At 38.8% G+C, this 20112-nt stretch overlaps 1 protein-coding gene across 6 annotated transcripts in view; it reads left to right on the top strand.

The window, feature by feature from the left end:
• PLS1 (plastin 1) overlaps positions 1 to 20112 on the top strand; it is a 126633-nt gene that overhangs the window by 59450 nt on the left and 47071 nt on the right. For 5 of the 6 annotated variants that reach the window (XM_012102074.4, XM_012102085.4, XM_060405640.1 and 2 more), the window contains 3 exons: positions 8885 to 8990; positions 15347 to 15510; positions 17970 to 18099. In XM_012102074.4, coding sequence (XP_011957464.1) covers positions 8921 to 8990; positions 15347 to 15510; positions 17970 to 18099 — 364 coding nt within the window. In that variant the 5' untranslated portion in view covers positions 8885 to 8920. Of the gene's footprint in view, positions 1 to 3105; positions 3154 to 8884; positions 8991 to 15346; positions 15511 to 17969; positions 18100 to 20112 lie in introns of all 6 variants that reach the window. The other variant, XM_042236017.1, reaches the window with a different exon arrangement.

Genomic DNA, 20112 nt, shown 5'->3' with positions numbered 1-20112 from the left:
CAGGTTGGTATGTAGAATAGGAGACTAATATTTAACAAACTCAGTGGTATCCCAATTCACACTTCTATTAGTGAGTCGGTGGACTTTCCTGTTAACTAAAGAAAGCCTGATTTGAAAAACTGAACAAGTTGATACGGAACATGAATGTTTGCTTTTTACAAAATGAATGATGCAGTGAAATGTGATCAGAAAAAGGCAATTGCTGGCAATATTACAGACAGATGAAAATATTTTTCCAGATTTCCTTTACACTAGAAAGAAAACTCTTCAATTAATTTATATTTCTTTGCCGTTTACTTTTTCACATAGGGATATATTCCAGTGACCCTGTGATCTTTCAACTGTAATGGAGAATTGAATATAGAATGTAACAGGCAAAGAGGAGGGCTGTGGTGGGAGCTAGGATCACAGTTAGTGAAGAAGGGAAGGAGGGGACACCAGCAGAAGGTACTGAAATGCCCTGGAACCTCTGATCCTAGTCACTTCTCTAGAGAGACACCATCAAGGCTTTTACCATAAAAAAGGCTTCTACCATAAAAAAGGCTTTTATCACATTTCTTTATATTCTATTTTTTGACCACGTGACTTAGGGGTTCTTAGTTCCTGGACCAGGGATTGAACTGACACCATCGGCAGCAAAGAGTATGGAGTCCTGACTGCTGGACAGCCAAGGAATTCCCTCTTTGTGTTTTTGAAAGCAACTTTGTTTTGACTGTGTTGCCTCATCCTGCCTGAGTCCTGTCAAGTCTTAGGCACCTGGAATCTGTCCATCAGCCTCTGTTGTCTTGGGATCTTAGAGTCGGCAAAGGCTGGGAGGAAGTGCTCCCATCCTTGGTCCTTCATCCTCTGAGGGGGCCTGGGAAACACCCACTGGCTCAGCCCGTGAGTCCCTCCAGCAGAGGTGCTGTGGCACTTCATCCCTTCTCTCTGCCTTCCCTGGGGCTCTGTGCTCACATCCACGGCTTCCCGTCCATTTCCACCAGGATAATCTTTCCTCCTCTCCATCTTCCTCAGAGGTGGTCTTCTCCTGCTGCCCCATTCCCAGCACAACCAGCCTAAGTGAGCCCCAAAAGGCTTGTGCTTCTGTCCAAAGACTGAAGGGACCACAGGTTCCAATCTGCTTTTGCCTTCTGGGCTGCCAGAACTCCTAAGACAAGATTTAGTTATTGCTTTTTGAATGGGGTGGGAGAATAAACACAAGTTTATATTTCAATAAGTTATTCTGCCCCGATATTATTAACTATTTTTATTGCTTATGATTAAAGTAATAAAGAGATTTTCCCCCCCAAACCTTGAGGGGCTTTGGGAAATGTTCTCCTTTCCAAAACATATTCTTTTGTTATCTTTATTATTTTTACTGAGTTTAAAAACTAAAGTAATGAGTTATTTAAAACAGATATTAAAAGTTAACCATAATTGTTTCAAATTTATCATTAAAAAAATATATATATCAGCTCTAGCCTGCAGAAGTGTCCCTTACCTCCTTCTCCACATGCATGCGTGTGCCAAGTTGCTTCAGTCGCGTCCGACTCTTTTTGACCCTATGGATTGTAGCCTGCCAGACTCCCCTGTCCTTGGGATTCTCCACGCAAGAATACTGGAGTGGGTTGCTATGCTCTCCTCTGGGGAATCTTCCCAACCCAGGGATCGAATCCACGTCTCTTAAGTCTCCTGCATTGGCAGGTGGGTTCTTGGCCACTAGCACTACCTGGGAAGCTCCTTCTCCACAGACAAACACTATTCTTAATTTGTTGTGTCTTTCCAATGTGTTTTTAAGTTTTACTACAGATGTATGGTAGGGTAAATGATACGTAAAGTATTCTGTGTTTTATAATTTACAATAATTGGTATACTGTATGTATCCTTTAGCACTTTGCTTTTACTATTTTTTTAAGAAGCAGGTGGATGTCGTTTGTTTATTCTACTGTTTTATAAGTATTATGTTGATTAAACAATCATGTATTTTCCCATTATTCAACTAAAGAAAACAGGCAGTTGCCCTTAAGCTATAAATACAGTTGGAATAATTTAACACCTTGAGGGTTAGTCACTCATACAAAAGTGTCTGTTGGTCCTCAACCCTTTCTTCAAAACTCTGTGTGTGTGGGAACTACCTGTGATGCTTGCAGTGAGAGAATAGGGATAGGGATATTAATTGAACTGTATGTAGAATTTGAGAGCTTAGGTTAAGAAACTGATTTGTTTTTTAATCTTTTATTTTGTCTGTCTTCCTTGGGCAGGTTATCTAATCTCAATAGTCTTCTAATTTACATTTTAAGGGAGGATGTTTGTTCCATCAGTAGAAGAATAGGTAAATGGTGAGCTTATTGTGTGAGGAGAATAGCATAGTTCCAGCCTCATTGAAAGTCCTAAGTATTTGCCGTCAGTGTTTACAATACTAGAGAAGGGGGAGTGAGGGCAGAAGGGAATTTTGGAAGATGGACGAGGGGGAAGGCGGCGTGCCCTGAGTCAGTGGCTCCCTCAAGAATTCAGAATCTCAGGTGACCCAGACCTAGGCCCGCAGTGACAGGAGGGAAAGCAGAGGAGCTGGGAAGCCAGAAAGTACCACTGAAGACAGCTTTGGTCCCTCACAGTTTCGGCCTTTGGGATTGGTAGAAAGGCATCAAAGTCTTGGTGCTCTCAGAGTTGTTTCTGATGCCTTTTTTTCTGAAACTGTCCAAGGAACTTTAGAACCTGCCAACCATAAAGAGCTACTTAGGCTAATTTTGGTAAAGCTTTTAGAGGTTCAAGGAAGCTAGAAATTTGAGGGAGGAGAAAAGATCAGATCCAATTTCATCTAAATTAAGAAGTCCATTTTTAGAATATACTTTTAACTTTCCAAACTTATGTTTGGTTGTGTCAGGGTACACTTAAGAATTAAGACAGGAAAGAAAGGTTTTACTTGGTGAAAGAAGGTGTTATTTAAAATTATATGGGCTTAAAAAAGAAAAAACAGGGGGAAAGAAGAATTGAAATTATTGAAGATGTGTAGGACACATGTCAAAAGCCATGGGAAGATATACCTGTCTAGAAAATCCAGCATAACCTTCCCTGTTGTTGGGTCTCTGACAGTGATCCTGGCTGTCTCTGGGCTCCTTTTTATAGGAATGACTTTGGAAAGCTGTGCTGTTCTGAGCTGTCTCAGGCATCCAGGTGGGTGAGCGTCAGTGCCAGGTGTTTGGGTACCAGTTAGTGATGTGGCTTCATTTCTAAAACTGCAGAGTGAACTCTAGTGACTCTGTGTTTTAGTGTTTCAGGATTGGCAAGTTATATGCCTGATAAGTATGAGTTGACCTAGTTAGAAGTTTTTCCCCAAAACTTTACAAAGAATTTTACAGAGGCTGATTTCTTTTAAAATGCAAATTCTTATTTCACAGGTATATATGCTTCATATATTACATAAATTATTGAATGATTATTGGACAGTTACACATTTATACATTTTATGGTTTGATATCAGATTATATTGGGGTGACTTCAGAACGTACTGGCCTAGAGGAAGGAATAAGACACAGTAGGGTTCTGCTACAGCTAGGTTAGGAGCCTCTGAGAGTTCTTCACTTTGGGACACTGAGAAAGTTATTCAATCCTCTGAACCACCCCTTTGTCAATTATAAAATGAGGACAGTGCCTGCCTTATGGAGTCATGAGGAAAGAGAATGGACACAAAGCATTTAAGAGAGTGCATTAATCATCTAACTATGGGACTAGTGAGAAAAATAAATATTGGGCTTACTAGCTATAGGGTCATTGGGGTTTTCTTCTAAAATGTTACATACTACTTTGAAAATTTAATTCTCTTCTGTAAAGTTTTAGGGGCTTTCTTAATGGCTCAGACAGTAAAGAATTTGCTGGCAGTGTGGGAGACCTAGGTTAGATCCTTGGGTTGGGAAGATTCCCTGAGAAGGAAATGGCAACTCACTCCAGTATTCTTGCCTGGAGAATTCCATGGACAGAGGAGCCTGGTGGGCTACAGGCCATGGGGTCACCAAGTTTTAAAAAGTCTGTGCTATTTTATTGTAGCAGAAACGTTTTCCCATGGAAAAACATCATAGTAAGCACTTTATTTGGGATCATGTAGCTAGAACAGTTTTTTATACATCAAATTCAACAGCTGTATTTTCTCAGCCAACAGTGTGTTACTCCTGATAAGTTTATTGTGCAACATAAAAATGCTTGTTAAGGTACACTATGTAGTGTACTTAGTTTTTTGCGTTGTACTTGATTATCATAATTTTGCAAAAATCTAGAAAAATATTGATACTGTATGCATGAGCCTGCACTTATGAAAGAGGCAATATGTTTTCCATTAACCATTCTACTGCTAAATCTTCATTCCTTTGTAGAAAGCTATACATTATTTTGCTGTTTTAATCATAGTATTTTGCCTCTAAGGAAATATGAGGCAAATATTACTTAAAATTGTAACATATAGTATAAGAACTATATATACTAATCTTATTGTCTATCAGTGTTCAATAATGTATACTTTCAGACCACTAGTATTTACCTTATTTGTTTCCATTGTCTTTCCACAATTACTTCTTTTTTAAAAAATGTTTATTTCTGACTGTGCTGGGTCTTAGTTATGGCATGCAAACTGTTGGTTGCAGCATGGGGGATCTAGTTCCCTGACCGGGCATCAAACCCCGGTCCCCTGCATTGGGAGTGTGGAGTTTTAGCCACTGGACCACTTGGGAAGTTCCCATCACAACTACTTCTCTTGTTTTTCAGTTATTTTTGATTTTGGCCGCCTTTAGTCTAAAAAAAGTGACTAAAAATATGTAATGAAAAATAAGCCCCCTAACACTTGGCCTCCAATTCCCCATTTCCCCTAGAAAGGCAATCACTATTACCTTTCTTTGTATCCTTCTGGAAATGCTTTTATAAATATGCAATTGATATAGCTCCCCCTCCCCCAGCCATACTTAATTTTCTGCTCCTTGTTTTGTTCTTTTAATAATATATCTTAAAGGGACTTCCTTGGTGGTCCAGTAGTTAAGACTCCGTTTCCAATGCAGGAGGCAAAGATGCTATTTCCGGTAAGGGAACTAAGATCTTGCATGTCGCGGCCAAAAAAAAAAAAAACAAAAACAGAAGAAGAATATATTTTAAAGATTGTTCTGTGTCTATTATTTGCTTCATTTAAATACTAAAGGACTTGTATAATGCTGCAAACTTCTTTATACTTATAATAACATTTGGGTAAATTGCTTTTTCACTAATTTTATATGCTGGTTCTGCTGGATTATGGGAGAATAAAAATATTTTATGTAATTAACAAGTGACATACATTTAAATAGGCAGAGTTGACTCATTGGAAAAGACTCTGATGCTGGGAAGGATTAGGGGCAGGAGGAGAAGGGGACGACAGAGGATGAGATGGCTGGATGGCATCACTGACTCGATGGACGTGAGTCTGAGTGAACTCCGGGAGTTGGTGATGGACAGGGAGGCCTGGTGTGCTGCGGTTCATGGGGTTGGACACGACTGAGCAACTGAACTGAGCAAAGAATAGAACCCCAGGTGTATTTGTTATTTCATATGCAAGGTCAACACAAGGACCGTTAATTTGCAGCATTTCTGTGGAGTGCAAATGCTAAAATTGGACCACTATTTTTAAAACTTGAGGCAAGGGATAGAAACCATTCTGAATATGGGAAAGGATATGCAGAATGACCAAACCACAGAAGCTGGAAGCCAGCCACAGCAGAATTAGCATTTTGCAGACTGGGAGGTTATTCTTAAATGTCCTAAAAGGACTGTTTCATCTCTTTCAACACAAAATAAGCAAACGTTCTAAAAGTGAGAATTCAATAAAATGTGAATATGTACTTACTGCTAACACGTAAGAAATTGCGGTTACTGCCTTTTTCTTACTCTACAGAACTGAGCTCTTCAGATTTTTTTTAAAAAGTGTAGAATGAAATAGAGGGCAATGGTGTGGGTATGTATTTAAAACTAAACAATTAATTACATATTTAGTTAGAATCAGGCCCCAGAGTAACTGTAAGGTATAGAAATCTGTCATTTTGCAACCTACTGAATAGGAGAACAAATTTCCAAGTGATAGGACTGATAAGGGGTTAATATCCAACATATATAAACAGTTCATATAACTCAAGATCAAAAAAACAAACAGCCCAATTAAAAAATGAAGATAAGAACTGAATAGACATTTTTCCGAAGAGGAATTACAGGTGGTCACAGCCACATGAAAAGATGCTCAACATCACTGATCATCAGGGAAATGAAAATTAAAACCAAAATGATATATCACCTCACACGTGTCAGAATGGCTATCATCAAAATGACCGCAAATAACAAATGTTGAAGAGAATGTGGAGAAAAGAGAACCCTCGTACACTGTTGGTGAGAATGTAAATAGTGAAAGTGAAAGTGTTAGCCACTCAGTTATGCTGACTCGGGGACTCCATGGACTGTAGCCTGCCAGGCTCCTCTGTCCATGGGATTCTCCAGGCAAGAATACTGGAGTGGGTAGCCATCCCTTTCTCCAGGGAGTCTTCCTGAGCCAGGGATCAAACCTGGATCTTCCACACTGTGGGCAGATTCTTTACCATCTGGTGGAAGCCCGCCATGGACAACAGTAGGGAGGTTTCTCAAAAAACTAAACATAGAAGTACCACGCCGCTGCTGCTGAGTCACTTCCGTCGTGTCCGACTCTGTGTGTCCCCATAGACGGCAGCCCACCAGGCTCCCCTGTCCCTGGGATTCTCCAGGCAAGAACACTCAAGTGGGTTGCCATTTCCTTCTCCAGGAACTACCATAAAACCCCCAAATTCCACTCCTGAGTATATAACCAAAAACCCCCCAAAACGCTTTCCGAAAGATACTTATACCTCAATGTTCCTAATAGTTTTATTTGCAGTAGCCAAGATATGGAAGCAGCCTAACTGTCCATCAGTAGATGAATGGCTAAAGAAGATGTGCGCACACATACACGCACACGATGGGATACTGCTCAGCTGCAACAGAGAATGAAGTTTTGCCATATGCAGCAACCTGGATGGACTTGGAGGGCACTATGCTAAGTGAAATAAATCAGAGAAAGACAAATACTGAATGATATCACATACATGTGGGATCTAAAAAATACAATAAACTAGTGAATATAACAACAAAAAAGAAATGGACTCCCAGATTTAGAGAACAAACCAGTGGTTACCAGTGGGGAAAGAGAAGGGCAAGGGGCAACACGGGGATAGGAGATTAAAAGGTATAAACTATTAGGAATAGAGTAAGCGACAAGGATTTATTGTTCAGCACAGGGAATATAGCCCATATTTTATAATAACTGTAATGGAGTATAACCTTTAAAAATTGTGAATCACTATATTGTATACCAACTGTAACAACAACAAAAAAAATGTCTTTTGAAAGAACAACAAAAGTCCTAAACAACTTGGTTTACAGACCATGAATGACAAATACACTGTACTCTTTAGAGGGATTCACATAATTTAATATGATGTTTAAGTAATCAGTGAACATTTTAATTCAGTTATTTCAAAAAATTATATGTTTCCCCCCAAATTAGAGACGTTCAGGGATGATGTTGAACCTCTTATATAAATATGTGTATAAAATTTTTTTTCCTACTTAGCTTCAGTGCTTATTTAGTTCATTTTCACTTTCTGAAATACACATTAATTAGGTGTGTATAAGAGGTATACATAATTTGTATTCACCTTTAGCTTTATACTGAATAGTCAAACCACAAAGTCACTTTAAAAATAGAAATTGCCTTGTTACATATCAGGAGTATTAAAAATGTAAGTAATTCTTGGGAATTCTCTGCAGTCCAGTTAGGACTTGGCGCTTTCACTGCTGTGGCCTGAGTTCAGTCCCTGGTTGGGGAAATAAGATCACTGCAAGCTATGAGGTGTGGGCCCCCCCCAAAAGTCAATAATTCCTCGAGATATTTATTTGTAGCAATAAACATGGATATGTACAGATATTTATCTATAAGGCTGTTCATTGTAGTATTCATTTACAATGTAAAATTGGAAGCAATGCAAACACTGTGAAACAAGGGATTTACTAATAAAATTATTATGTGGCCACTAAATATTATGTTGATACATATAATATATTAGCACAAAAAATTATACTCACATTTTCACACCCCAATAAAGGTACAGGTGCATTTGTAAAGCAGACCAGAAAGATGTAGATGACAAAAAGTACTAGCTGATATTTCTGGAGAGTAGGATTGTGGATAAGTTACATTTCTGATTTGGGCATTTGTTACCAATTATTTTCTACAATGACTATTATATGCCTGCTTTTCTTACAATCCAGTTTTACATCAGTTTTCTTTTTTTTTTTTTTGGTTTTAGTTTGTTTCTCCTGCTTGGAATAAGAAAGGCCCCACTAATCTGGGAAAGACCTTGCTCAAGGAAAGGGAGAGGAGGTGGCTGTAAATTTGAACGTTTGAGCCACAGGCTCCATCCCGAAATCATTAGCCTCTCACTTACATGATTCACATCCTAAAATTTTACTTTTTGACCACATCCTGAGTATTTTTAAATGCTATACTTTTCTCAACTTGAAATGCTTATTTTACTGAAACAGTGAAGTCAAATGGAAAGGAAAATTATACAAGCCATCGAGAAATGCCCTTGCTTTGGATAAGCACAGGGTGTGAAAAACCAGTGTTTCTTCCCTTTACTGAATCTCAGTTATTGTCTGGCTGACCTGTTGGGAAAGAGTGTTACCAGGGAATCTATTCCTACTTGTTCCTTGTCAGCCTTACCTCTCAGGTGGTTTCTTCTGGATGCTTTACTGCCTGTGTCCTCTGCTCTTGTTTAGATAAATGTTTCCAAAGGGCTCATGTTCTTTTTTCTCACATTGCTTTTTCCAGATATAAAGACCTGAAGGTAGTCTTTCCTATTCAGAGATGGAGAACAGTACCACCACCATTTCTCGGGAGGAGCTGGAGGAACTACAAGAAGCCTTTAATAAAATAGGTATGCTTGAGAAAAACTAAATACACAGTTACTATTCCGCTGGATACCAGCCTTCAGGAATGGAACAATGCCTTCTATTGCTTCTACTGCCCTCTAACCCCCAGATGTATTCTCTTTTTCTTTTGTGTCCCATCTGGGTTTCACTGGATTCTTTCTTTCTTTCTAAAAGATAAACTAAGACTGGCTTGAATTTCTGGGAGAACTGGACTTTGAATTCTTTGATCATTTCTTTGTAGAGAATACTCCAGGTTAATGAATGACAGTGTAACTGAATATGCTTAATGTGATCTCCTCATTACAGAAAAAAATATGGAAACACTTCCTTGTGTGTAAACTGAACTCTGGCCTCCGTGTGTTTGTCATGAACAATAACAAGTTCTGACTTCATGCAGAGTATTTTAAAAGCTCGATATAATTTTTAAAGACCATATGTCTTATTTTCCTCCTCGCTTGTGCATAATTTTTTTTAAAGTATTGTTTTTAAAGGCGGCATGCCTTATACTTCTTTCACTTTTATTTATTTATTTATTCTTCTTTCACTTTAAAAGCCATCCAGTGTTTTGTCTCTATGTCATTTTGACAGCTTGGTCTTTTTCTTCCAAAAAACTCCCCCATCCTCTGATGGATCGTGATTCTCCTGCATTTTGCTCATAGGAGACCTGTAGGAAACCAAGACAGTGTTGATACCATCTTTTGCTCTAGTCTGCAAGTGGTGAAAGATGAGTACAGTAAATAATAGACATAGAAACAGTGATACCCCCAATGTTGTTCCTGCCTCAGTGGGCTCCTGCCTTGGTGCGTTAGAGCACTCCAGGAAAAACAGAGTCAGACTAGGGAGGATGGGGTGGTCACAGTTAGTCTTGGGCCTCGATTTCTCTTAAACTTAGTGAATAATGTCTAAAATTAATGTAGATGAAATGTAGTGCAGAAGTTTTAGAAACTAAGATAAAGAAAGGAAGATTTAACTTAAAAACAAACAAACAAAAAAACCAAGGCGCTCTCTCTCAAAAAAAAAAAAAGCAAAAGTAATGCTTTCAGGAAGTTTATGACTTACAAAACATTGCTATGAAAGAAAGTGAATTCTATGACCCAGAGAGATGTTATGGGGAGGGAGGTGGGAGGGGGGTTCATGTTTGGGAATGCATGTAAGAATTAAAGATTTTAAAATTAAAAAAATAAATAAATAAATAAAGTGAATTCTACCCATCTCTGGGCCTTTCCACTTCTCCTTGCTTAGCTGTTTTTGAGAGTAACTCAGACCTTGAGAATACAATCCACATGGTGGCCGCCTTTGGCTCATAATGAATTCTTTAACCTTGGTCTTTTCTTTATTTTAATGGGCTTCCCTGGTGGCTCACACAGTAATGTGTCTGCCTGCAATGTGGAAGACCTAGGTTCAATCCCTGAGTCGGGAATATCCCCTGGAGAAAGAAATGGCAACCCACTCCAGTATTCTTGCCTGGAAAGTTCCATGGACTGAGGAGCCTGGTAGGCTACAGTCCATGCGGTCGCAAAGAGTCAGACACAACTGAGTGACTTCACTTTCACTTTTTTTATTTTGCCAGTGCTAGAGCACTGCATGACTATGATGTGATTTCTAAAACGTTATTGTTAAAAATACATTTTTGGCTTCTCTGGTGGAGCAGTAGTTAGGAATCCGCCAGGCAATATAAGAGACACAGGTTTGATCCCTGATCCAGGAAGATTACATATACTGCGGAGCAGCTAAGCCCGTGTACCAGAGCCAGCTACAACTACTGAGCCCGTGTGCCACAAGTACTGAAGCCCACGCAGCCTGGAGCCCATTCTCTGCAATTGGAGTGTAGATCCCGCTTACTGCAACTAGAGAAAAAGTCCCAGCAGCAATGAAGACCCATCACAACCAAAAATAAAATAAATCAGTAAAATTAAAAAAATTTTTATGAAACATTGTATGCAGCGCACAGAGTCATTTCAAGAAAAAAAACTGGGAGCAATGTTGGAATATTCTGCTAATCCGGAGCACTGAAAGAAAGGAAGTAGTGAAAACGTAGCTCCAGAACTTCCCTGGTGGTCCAGTGGTTAGGACTCTGTGCTTCCACTACAGGGGGCCTAGGTTCTATCCTTGGTCAGGGAACTAAGATCCTGCATGGTTTATACCACAGCCAAAAACCAAAACAAACCCTGCCCCTCCGCATATCTCCTAGTTAGGTTGTTTCTGTTATTTTCTTGGAGAAAGCAATGGCATCCCACTCCAGTACTCTTGCCTGGAAAATCCCATGGATGGAGGAGCCAGTAGGGTGCAGTCCATGGGGTCGCTAAGAGTCAGACACGCCTGAGCGATTTCCCTTTCACTTTTCACTTTCATGCATTGGAGAAGGAAATGGCAACCCACTCCAGTGTTCTTGCCTGGAGAATCCCAGGGACGGGGGAGCCTGATGGGCTGCTGTCTATGGGGTCGCACAGAGTTGGACACGACTGAAGTGACTTAGCAGCAGCAGCAGCAGGAGCAGTTTGGCAGCTTGAATAAAAATGCTGCCTTGGTCCCAGTAAAATAAATTAGTAGTCTGTTTTCTTTCACACACCAGCTTTAATCTTTATAACTCATGGGTGTATAATCTTGCAATATTTACTTAATGGTATTTTGGATAAATCATTGATGAAACAATTCTGACAGCAAGGCAATTTGTTCTGTGTGAGAGAAGTTCTAACACTAGCAGAATATATACTTCCTTACTTTATTTACAAGATAAATTGCTACTCATGAACTCTGTAACCTTCTACTAATTTGTCCCAAACAGCTTTTCTCAGAGACGAAGAAACATGCCCATCTAACCTTGCTAGATGGGATATTTTTTGGGTCTCTAGGGAAAACTGAGAAGTTAAAATATTTGTCCTGTTTTTCTGCAATTGTGGTAAAATACACATAACATAAAATTTACTATTTTAACTATGTTTTCAAATGTACAGTTTGTTGACTAACAAAAATTGCACAATGTAAAAGTTGTAAGTTAAGTTTTACTTGGGGAAAAATGAGGATTGCAGCCTGAGAGGCAGCACCACAGATGGCTCTGAGAAACTGCTCCAGAGAGGCAGTGGGGAAGGTCAATATATGTGATTTTGATGAAGGGAGAGTTCCTTTAATCAAGCACTTATTTTTACAAAAGATTTTCTGCTAGTCACGAGAAGCTGATGTTACCTTGAAAGAATTTAGTGCTTTTCTAAATATGAAGAGGTGCAAGGATCGGGCTTATAAAATCAGTTTCTGAAAATATCTAACTGTTAGGAAGACCTGTGCCACAAGTTTCCCTGGAGCAGCCGCTAAGCTGCTAAGTCGCTTCAGTCGTGTCGGACTCTGTGCGACCCCGTAGACGGCAGCCCACCAGGCTCCCCTGTCCCTGGGACTCTTCGGGCAAGAACACTGGAGTGGATTGTCATTTCCTTCTCCAATTCCTTGGAACAGAGAGTGCCTCATTTCTGCTCTCCACCCTGAACTCCCTTCAGGGTGTGTGGAGACAGGATTCACTCCCCTGTTTAGGCAGATGGCAAATGACCTTGGCAAGCACCAATGTAGTAGACAAGTTTATTGGCATTAAGTATCTTCACCTTGTTATTCAACCTTCACCACCATCTATTTCTAGAACCTTTTCATTTTCCCAAACTGAAACTGTACTGTTAAAGACTAACTCCTCAACAACCCACCTTCCCCCAACCCCTGTCCTCTGGGGCTACCGCCATTCTACTTTCTGTCTGTATGAATTTGGTTACACTAGGTAATGTATGTAAGTGGAATCATATTTGTTTTTCTGTGACTGGCTTATTTCATGTAGCGTGATGTCTTCAAGGTTCATCTCTGTTGTAGTATGTGTCAGGATTGCCTTACTTTTTAAGACTGAATAACATTTCATTGTTTCTACTAAATTTTGTTTATCCATTCATCTGTTGACGGGCTTCTGAGTTGTTTCTACCTTTTGGCTATTGTGAGTATTGTTGCCATGAACATGGGTATTTCAAATATCTGCTCAAGTCTCTCTCCTCAGTTATTTTTGGCATATACTCAGAAGTGAAATGGCTAAATCATTTACTTTTGTTTAATTTTTTGAGGAACTACCAAATAGTTTTCAATTGTGGTTGTACCATTTTGCATTCCTACCAGCAATGCACAAGGGTTTCAATTTCTTCAAATTATGCCAATGATTATTACTTTCTGTTTTTGTTTGTTTTTACAATAGCTAGTCTCATGAATATAAAATATCTCATTATGGTTTGATTTGCATTTCCCTAATGATTAGTGATGTTGAGCATCTTTTCATGTGCTTATTGGCTGTTTGTACGTCATCTTTGGAGAAATGTCTATTCACGTCCTTTGCCCATTTTAAAATCAGGTTGTTCATTGTTTTGTTGCAGATTTGTAGGAAAGTTTTGTTTACATTGTGATTTTATGGCTATTTAACCTAAGCCTTGATTACCTCATCTCTAAAATTAGAATATTATTATTAACTACCTCAAAGTTGTATGTATTTCATTAGACAAGATCTTTTTTAAGAAAAAGATTATCCTTTGTTTTTGGTTGTGCTGTGTCTTAGTTGCTGCACGAGCTCTTCTCTAGTTGTGGCGACTGGGGGCTACTCTCTAGTCGCGGTGGCCTCTCTTGTTGCAGAGCACGGGTTCTAGAGCACAGGCTCGGAAGTTGTGCACAGGTTTAGTTGCTTTGCAGCATGTGGGATCTTCCCGGATCAGGGATTGAACCTCTGTCTCCTGCATTGGCAGGTGGATTCTTTACCACTGAACCACCAGGGAAGCCCTCAAGTTCTTAACAAATCACTTGACCCAGAATATGTGCTCATTAAGTGGTGCCTATTATTTCTTGTTACATCATAGCCAAACCACAGAGGTTGTAGGGAAGGAGCTGGCATTTAAGCACACAGATATGTCTATCTTCAGAGCCCAACTCTTAATGTTAGTTTAGTGTGATGGTTAGCACATAACTTTTTCATGATCCTGTTTAAATACTCCTCACCACAGTCCTGTTAGGCAGTGAGTCTGCCTCATCCATTTTTTTATTCCAGAATTACAGGAAGCAATTCTGAACTGGTGATGTACTAAGTAATGGAATTTTACTCTAAATTCAAAGAAAGCAATTATTGCAATATCGTGCAATTTAGTTTCCTTTGGAGATCACAGCACTTCCTTTAGTTTTGGTTCTTGGTAGATTCTAGTTTAGAAGATTTCCACCGTTCTGAACAGTATTAATTCTAAAACTTGTGTTTGAAAGTTTAAAAGAAGTTTCTGTCTTATCATTGATTCAGTTAATAGTGATGACAGCTCTTTTACTGAGAGGAAAAAGAGACATAGGAAGCAAAGTAACTACTACCAGATGAGTGAGGAGAGCCAATACAAGGTGGATCCAGGCAACTAACCAATCAGTCCTAAGCCCTGTTGCCAACTCTGGCCACAAGTGTTTAATGTTGCCTTTCTTCTGTGTCAAGAATTGATAATCCAGTCTCTTGGGAAAACCCAGGGAAGGTTATATCAGTGATAACATGAAAACGCCCAGAAACCTATTTCCATAAATCCAAATGTAGGTGTGAAATTATTTCTTGAACACTTAATCTCAAAATGACATCAAACATGATTCAGCTTACATAATGGTATCATAAATACATAATGAAGAAGCAATGAATTATTGACAAGTGAAACAGAACTGCCACCAAGTGAAATGTAGAACAGAAGTGCCTTATGTGTATTTTACATGATGCATGAATTTTGCATGGAAGGAGGGGCCAGCAGATCCTTTTGGTAAGTTCCAGGAAGAAGTCAAAATCTGGGAGGGGGTTCCTCTATGACTGTTGCTGCTGTGTTTCCCTTAGATATCTGAGACCTCCCTATGCTTAATTCTTTGTAACTTAGTCATGTGCCAACCTTGAGTTTTTCATCTGTCAGTGCAGTGTTCTTATTATATACTTAAAATATATATGCTAGCCCTAAGTCTATGGGTGGGGGGTAAAGTTCATCAAGAATCTGCCCACAATGCGGGAGACTTGAGTTCGATCCCTGGGTTGAGAATATGCCCTGGAAGGGAATGGCTACCCACTCCAGTAATCTTGCCTGGGAAATCCCATGGACAGAGGAGACTGGCAGGCTACAGTCCATGGGTTCGCAAAAGTCGTTCACTTTCAAAGTTCATGAAATATGAGTTTTTTGGTAAAGTATTTAGCTTACCTTGTACAATTTAGATGCAGGAAAAAAGGTTACTGCCACTTATGAAACAAACCTGGAAGGTTCTGCCTGCCCATGAATCTCCCAAGCAGCCTTCTGAGTCCACATCTCCAACAAAGTACAAGTGAGATTTGATCATTCATAATTTATCTTTTTAGATATTGACAACAGTGGATATGTCAGTGACTATGAACTCCAGGACCTGTTTAAGGAAGCAAGCCTTCCTCTGCCTGGCTACAAGGTGCGTGAGATCGTGGAGAAAATTCTAGCAGTTGCTGACAACAGTAAAGATAGCAGAATCAGCTTCGAAGAGTTTGTGTCGGTAAGTAATCTAAATCCTCTCCTTGGCTACTGGTGGGTTTGCTTCGAGCAGAATTTTAGTAATGTCATTACTTTCTTTGGTTAAATCTGGCTTCAGAAACCAGAGAAAAGCACAGCTTTTAAAGGATGATGATGGTAACAATAACAGCAGTTTCCACAAATAATTCATAAAACAAAGGAAAAGTTATTCTTAAATTGTTGGATTTGAAGTCAGGTTTAGGTAATAATCATTTACCCTGTATTAAAACTATAGTTGAGTTTAAATGGTTATTGGCTGTCTCTGTAAGCAAAGTATTTTCATATCTTAGTACTTGGTCTTGAGAAGTGAAATATTTTTGTAATTGAAATAGCGAAGATTTGGAAGATATACCTCCTAGAAACTGGTCGTTTTCTTGTGATAAGTTATATATGTTCAGTTTCTGTAAATGCCACCCGGTGAATTTTGATACCAGCTATGGGTTCATTATTAAACTACCTGGGGACTCAGGGAACTGAATAAGATACAAAATAATATATGACTCCACCAATAAAAGAAAAATAGAACTGAATATTATTATGTATTTTAAACCTCTCAGGCTGAGAGAGATGACTAGGTTGCCATTGCCAGCTGGCAGCTGAGCAAGGGCTGTCACTACCTTCTATCAACAGCACCATGACTGTGCTTTTTGCACAAAAATGAATGAAATAGTTTATTCACTAATATAAGTGAACAGATATTTATGAAATAGTAATTGTCTGCTTTTATATTCTTTATTCATTGAGTTCCTTTCATACCAGGAGCTCTGGTATTATGAGTAATGTGATGAATAAAAAGAGATGTAGCCCCAGCTTTCATGAAATTTGCAGGTGGAGGGGAAGACAGAATCTCACAAATAGGGAAAAGATAACTGATACATGCTCTGACAGAGCGAGACGGGTCACTTGAAAGTTTGTGTAGGAGGACTTGGACTTGGTGGGGAGATTAGAGAACGCAGAGATTCAGTGAAATGGGACTGTCTCCAATGCTGTGAAGACGGAATTGCTGTCTGAAGGAAGATGTTAAACAGATAGGAGTGGGTGGGGAAATTAAGTAACGTGCAAGACGGGCTGAGGTGATGGCATGTGTAGAGCCTCTGGGGCTGTAGGGATAGTAGGTACTCTCAAGCGCTCAGGGAAAAAGGCATCAGTGTGGCTGGAGCTGAGCTGTTGAGGGTTAGGAATGTGTTGAGACAAGTGAGTCAGGGTCAGGTAATCAGGTCCTTGTAGAATTTTTTGTTTTTATCTAAGAGCAATAGAGTATGAACTGGCATGATCAGATATGCCTTGTTTAAAACTCACTCTGGCTGTTGCGTGGAGAACTGATTGAATTCAGTCTAGCCAGGCTCCGGAGTGGCCAGTGTCAGGACCTGGCAGAGGGCACTTGTTGAAGCCTGTGTAATTTCCTACAAACGCTGACTCCTTGATTTTAACATATACGTTGAAGCTGTTCAGATTGGAAAATATCTTCATTAAGACATTTAAGAATCTTTATCATGTACTTAGTTATTCTTTAGTGGTTAGTACAAGAGATCACAGCAAGTCTAGATGAACAATTTCAATGTGTACAATTTGAGCTTAATTATAGGTTGTGGTACAAACATTTTTCCATTTCGTGTTATTATAAAATGACATGAAGGTTATCTGCCTACACAAGCAATAAGTGCAAGAACAACTGATTCGTATTTATTTTTATGTCATTCCAAATAAATAGCTATCTTTTACACAGCAATGATTTTTTTTTCATTTTTTAAAATTTTACTTTACAGTACTGTATTGGTTTTGCCATACATCAACATGAATTCGCCACAGGTGTACATGAGTTCCCAATCCTGAACCCCCCTCTCACCTCCCTCCCCATACCATCTCTCTGGGTCATCCCAGTGCACCAGCCCCAAGCATCCTGTATCCTGCCTCTGACCTAGACTGGCGATTCATTTCTTACATGATATTATACATGTTTCAATGCCATTCTCCCGAATCATCCTACCCTCTCCCTCTCCCACAGAATCCACAAGTCTGTTCTATACATCTGTGACTGTTTTGCTGTCTCGCATACAGGGTTATCGTTACCATCTTTCTAAATTCCATATATATGTGTTAGTATACTGTATTGGTGTTTTTCTTTCTGGCTTACTTCACTCTGTATAATCGGCTCCAGTTTCATCCACCTCATTAGAACTGATTCAAATGTATTCTTTTTAACGGCTGAGTAATACTCCATTGTGTGTATATATCACAGCTTTCTTATCATTCATCTGCTGATGGACATCTAGGTTGCTTCCATGTCCTAGGTATTATAAACAGTGCTGCGATGAACATTGGGGTACTCGTGTCTCTTTCAATTCTGGTTTCCTCGATGTGTATGCCCAGAAGTGGGATTGCACAGCAATGATTTTAATGGCTATCTAATCGAGGGTCAATTTTACTTCTCTCCGATTCCAGCTAATGCAAGAGTTAAAAAGCAAAGACATCAGCAAAACATTCAGAAAAATAATTAACAAGAGGGAAGGGATTACTGCTATTGGAGGAACTTCATCCATTTCCAGTGAGGGCACACAGCATTCTTATTCAGGTAACCAACCACCTGCTCCAAATTTAATCTTTCAGTCATTGGTTCATTCAACAAGTCCTATATTTCACAGGATCTAAGATGCCATTTATTGTAATTTACACCATTGCTTTATATGCCATTGTTTTATAATGAGACTAAATTATAATGTGCCATTAGATTTGAAATGTATCATAATTTCAAAAGTGTCAGAATTAAAAATCCTGGAATTATTTAAGATAGACAATAGTAAGTGAATGTTTACTGTGTGTTAGGCACAGGGGACAAGAGATTAGAAACAGCAAAATAGGAGTTTATATTTTCAGCATTGAATGTGTTTAATTATGACCTTGGGATGGATTTTTCATCCTGACTGGTGACATGAGTTTAGTTTAGACCTATAATTTTAGGGATGATGGAGAGGTTTATTGGAAGGACTTTCCATTTTGGAGGAGCTGAGATTCCCAATTCATATTTTATCAAGCAACCCAGTAACTAGTAGAGCACAGCACCTGGTTTGCTTGATCTGATAGAATCACTGGACTGTTATCCAGTGGGAGATCCAGAGTCACATGAACTCCTAAGAGGAGACAGCTTGCCCCATGCTAAGGTTGCTTCTCAGGATCAAGATGTCTAAAAACCTTTGGCCAAGTTCTTTTTGTTCATGTTGACATAATTAAAACTATACTCTTGGAATTTTTGATAAAAACTCACTTTAACTTTTCCCTCTTTCTTTCTTTGAGATCTGAATCTGTTAATTCTCCTTTTGATTCTCTTGCTTTCTAAATGGATTTTCCTCTAATAATAAACACTCACACTTCTACTCACTATGTATATTTTCCTAACTTTTTCCTACCCAGGAAGCGCAGTGGTGAAGGCAGTGGTCTATAACTCCTACCTCCTTTTTCTGAAAGGTACTTCCTGTTTAGCTCTGTTTCTGCCTGTCCATTCTAATGAAATGGCATCTTCATTTTTTATTAAGGTATAATACGCATTTAGCGAATTGCTGCAATCGTTATGTGTATAGTTCAATGTGTTTTTACATGTGTACATATCTTGTAGCTACATTCATGCAGCTGCCCAGTAGATTAACATATAACATTTTCTTCACCAGGATTATTTCTAGATTATTTAAGTCTAATAATATGTGAATTATTATAATACATAAATATAAAACTCTATGAAAGTAAATGTGCACCATTTTGAGCATTTCATATTACAAAGACTTTCTTGCTTAAAGGACTTTAAATAAAGTAAAATCAGATTTTTTCCCTTAAATTGAAAGAAAAAGAGAAAGTGAGGAAAGGGAGGAAGAGAAGAAAAAATGAAAGGTTCTGGGCTGGTAGAGCTACATGAAAGACAGGAGTAATTTTTCCATTGATTTAAAACATTTCTTTTTGATCTTGTTGGTTCTAGCAGTCATTACTGATTATAAAGGTAACCCAAATGAATGAACCTGTAACCAGTTCATAGATATGGTCATTTAATAATTTTTAAATCCAATTATTTAAGATTAAAAAAATTCACCAATTTCTTCCACTCTCCATCACCCCTTGCTTCTTGTAACCACCAGTCTGCTCTCTGTATTTATGAGCTTCAGTTCTGTTTACCAGAGTCTACATTAAAAAAATGAGATCATATGTAATATATACATATAAGTATATATATAAAACATATATGTATATATAGCATACATATATAAAACATATACATATGCATGTATGCAAAGCATATGTATATATAAAGCATTAACATTTCCTTCACCCTGAGTGGCTCCCTCATGCCTCTAGCCATAACTGTCCACTTTTCTGATATCTATCACCATAGATTTTTTTTTAACTTGTTTATTGAGGTATAAGATGCGCAGAGTAAAGTACATACAGTGCCCTATTGTTAAGTATATGTCTTGAATTTTTTTTACATATGAATACACCCACATAGGGCTTCCCTGGTGGCTCAGAGTTTAAAGCATTTGCCTGCAAGGCGGGAGACCCGGGTTCAACCCCTGGGTCAGGAAGATCCCCTGGAGAAGGAAAT

This window comes from Ovis aries, chromosome 1 (genome assembly GCF_016772045.2).
Source record: "Ovis aries strain OAR_USU_Benz2616 breed Rambouillet chromosome 1, ARS-UI_Ramb_v3.0, whole genome shotgun sequence".
NCBI lineage: Eukaryota > Metazoa > Chordata > Mammalia > Artiodactyla > Bovidae > Ovis > Ovis aries.
The sequence above is the reverse complement of the archived record's forward strand: the minus strand, read 5'-3'. Positions and strand labels throughout refer to the sequence as shown.